Below are 3397 nucleotides of genomic sequence, written 5' to 3' on the forward strand. Positions count from 1 at the left end.
GTTTTTTATAGAATGTTTTTATCAAGAATGTTAAGCTAATGCTGTTAAATTTTATCAAATATTTAAGTAATCGAATTTCTTTAATAAGTAGAACTGTGGTTTAATTTACTAAATCTTTCACTAAAACAAATTAATGTATACATGTCCGCTAGGAAGACTTATCGAATCGTATTTAAGAAATTTCTTCCCCAAAATTTAAAGACTGAGACAGATAGGAATTAAAAAATTGATTCGATCATATAATATCCCTAGCCCTATATTCAATTTCATATAGATCTCTATATTCTTTATTTATTATAACATAATGATATAAATTATCACTTTCTTCCATCTATTTTTTCACTTGATAGCAAAAAGTATTTTTTTTTTTTATCTAATCCTCCCTTAAATACAATTAATTACAATTTTTCGGTTTAGCTCCACCTAATGCCCCAATCCTAACTTGGCCACTGCACACTCCTACCATTGAAAAAAAAAGCAATTTTATATATCTCCAGGATAATGCAGGTGGAAAGCAATGTTGCATATTTATTTAATTTTTTATTTTTATTCTTTGTGAAATATTTATTGATCCGGCGGATGAGTAATTGTGTGCAACCAGAATAATAAATCAACCACCTGCTGGCCTCCTCACATCACAATTCACATGACTCAAATCCCGAATAAAAGGAAATTAAAAAAGGAAACAATTTAAATAAATATTTTTTAAAAAATTGGTCAAACAAACGGATGCAATTTCAATGTTCATAAATTTTGATTTTGTTCTTGTAAGCAGTGACAGAGATTTGTATAACAGCTGGCGGAAGAGCAAGTTAAAAAAACCCTGAAAGTGGATTGCTGATTCATCAATATTTATGATCTAACCACCAACCGATGCATAATTAAATGCTTTCAGAATTTTTATTTTTATGCTAATCCAATATAAGCAATGGTTACGTTGGATATGTTCAAACATTTTTTTTTAAATCACACGATAAAAATTATAAAATAAAAATAATAAAAATAAATTATAATTTTAATCATATAATTATAAATAAAATATTTTATAATAAAATATCTTCATCTAAGTAGTAGTAGTAGTAGTAGTATACCATCCATAAAATTATTTTAAAAAATTTTGTTACCCTGACATATATAAAAGTTGTCAGAATAATTCCCTCCTTAATATCACCATATTCAAATCATCCTCATGGATGACCAAAAAAAATAAAATAAAAAACAAACAATTAATTGCAATTATTAGTAATTAATTTCATTGTTTAATTTCTTTGTTTAGTTTGTATAAATTTTTAGAGTAATGATACAACTACAAACTCTTGTACAAACTTATTTGTACAAACTGATGTGGCATGATAAAATTGGTTGAATTAAATATCACTTGGCCCACATGATTTGTTTTTATTAATTTATATTTTCATTCAACCAATCTTATCATGCCATGTCAGTTTGTACAAAATAAATTTATACAAGAATTTATAGCTGTATCATTACTCAAATTTTTATAGACCCATATAACCGTGACACCTATATGTATTTAATGAATAATAAGGATTGAAATAGAAAATTTGAATGCTGCCCTCAAGGGAAATAGCTCAAAATGGCAACTTCAAAGAGAGGGAAAAAAATAATTTGCTAAAAACAACAACAAACGAAAAAAAATTAATTTATTTTTTTCAATTATTTACCTTCTCAGAGAGAGCATCCTGAACAACAATAATATCACTTGTAATTGCAGAAATGACTTCTCCAGTAGAAGCTTCAGTATCAAATAAACTTATATCTTGATTTAACATCGACCGTAGATACGCCATTCTCATTTTCGCTGCCTGTCTCTCACCCGTATACATCCAACACGAAACCTCTATTAAAAAAAAAAAAAAAAAATTAAAACCCCCAGTTTTTTTTTTTTTTTTCAGTTTAAACGTATATGGTAATTAATTACAAAACAAATTAAAAAATTAATTAAATATGAACACGTGAAAAAAGAGAAGTATTAAAAAAATAATCATCATTACCTATCCATGATGAAAACAAAATGGCCACACTCAGATATACAAAATCCAATGAGTACTGCAAAAAGAAAAAAATTAAAGAAACAGAAACTCATGCATGTAAAATATTAATTTAATTTAATTAAAATAATATACCTTGGCAACTTTGTGAGAAGCAGTTTTGGGGAAAAGATAAGCGAGGCCAATAATATTAATAAGCTTTCCGAAGAAAATGAAAAAAACGGGGACCGAAACTCCATGAACACATGCACCAATTGATCCCAAGGACATTAAAATATAGTCGTAAAAATCTGCAAAGGCGAACAGTTTAAACAACGAAACGCTGCGTTTTTGCTGTTGCTTCTTGCTGCTTTCTTGATCTTCTGTATTATTGTTGTTATTGTTATTACTACTGTTATCATAATCATTGACCGGAAATGAGCCCACCGCCGGCGTTGACATTGTGAGAGTGATGATGAAGAGGAAGAAGAAGAGAGAATGGAAGTGATAATTAAAGAAGAAGAAGAAGAAAGAGGGTCAAGAAGAATGAAATGAGAGGTGGTGGGGGAGTTGGGAGGTGAGGAGGTGAGGAGGAGTTAGATGAGTCATTTATTGTAAGTGCAAAATTTTTAATTAATTATCAGCAAAAGCAGAAGCTGTTGTGGTTGCAGTTGCAATTGCTGGTGCTGTTGCGGACACTGTGTCATGTGGGATTTTCTTGTGAATGACAGTTGTTAATTTTATGACGACATTTCTTTTCAAGAAGATGTTACACAGAGAGAGATAGAGACAGAGAGAGAGAGAGAGATATAAAATAATTCTCTGCTGAGAATATTTTTATTTTAATAAAATAAAAATATTATTAAAAAATAAAAAAATAAAGATTTTAATACATTGGTATATAAAAAATATAATCTTTAATTTATTAAAATTTATATTTTTTTATATTTTAATATACATCGTCACTTTAAAAAAGTAGGGATGTTTTTAAGTTGGATTGGATTAAACTGGATTATATTATATATTGTACTATGTTTGTTATAATATTAGATTAGATAATGTGAAATTATATTTAAATACAAAAATAATATTTATGAATATTTAAGAGTAATAATTAAAATTAATTTAAAAGTAATTAACAAGAGCATTAAATATGTAGTAAATTAGTTATTGGGTAGTCATAATTATAATAAACAAATATAAATTAATAAAACTATTTAATTATTTAATGAAATTTTATCAGATATTTTAGATATATTTTATTTTATCAAAAAGTTAGCGAATAATGTATATATAAAATTAATTATTTACTTGTTTTATTAATTTCCATGATTATTTTTAATATTACATTGGTGATTGTTAAATGTAATACAATCAATTATTGTAACAAATTATTAAATAATTAA

General features: G+C 26.6%; 1 protein-coding gene across 1 annotated transcript in view; it reads right to left on the minus strand.

Annotated features, from left to right (window-relative positions):
• The window catches only part of LOC18042477 (ABC transporter B family member 2), a 7103-nt gene extending 4597 nt beyond the window's left edge, over positions 1-2506 (minus strand). The window contains 3 exon segments of the mRNA XM_006432730.2: positions 1623-1861; positions 2016-2070; positions 2148-2506. Of these exon segments, the coding sequence (XP_006432793.2) occupies positions 1623-1861; positions 2016-2070; positions 2148-2453 (600 nt within the window). The 5' untranslated portion in view covers positions 2454-2506.
• Positions 2507-3397: the final 891 nt, after the last annotated feature.

This window comes from Citrus clementina, unplaced genomic scaffold, assembly GCF_000493195.1.
Source record: "Citrus clementina cultivar Clemenules unplaced genomic scaffold, Citrus_clementina_v1.0 scaffold_5, whole genome shotgun sequence".
Taxonomy (NCBI): domain Eukaryota; kingdom Viridiplantae; phylum Streptophyta; class Magnoliopsida; order Sapindales; family Rutaceae; genus Citrus; species Citrus x clementina.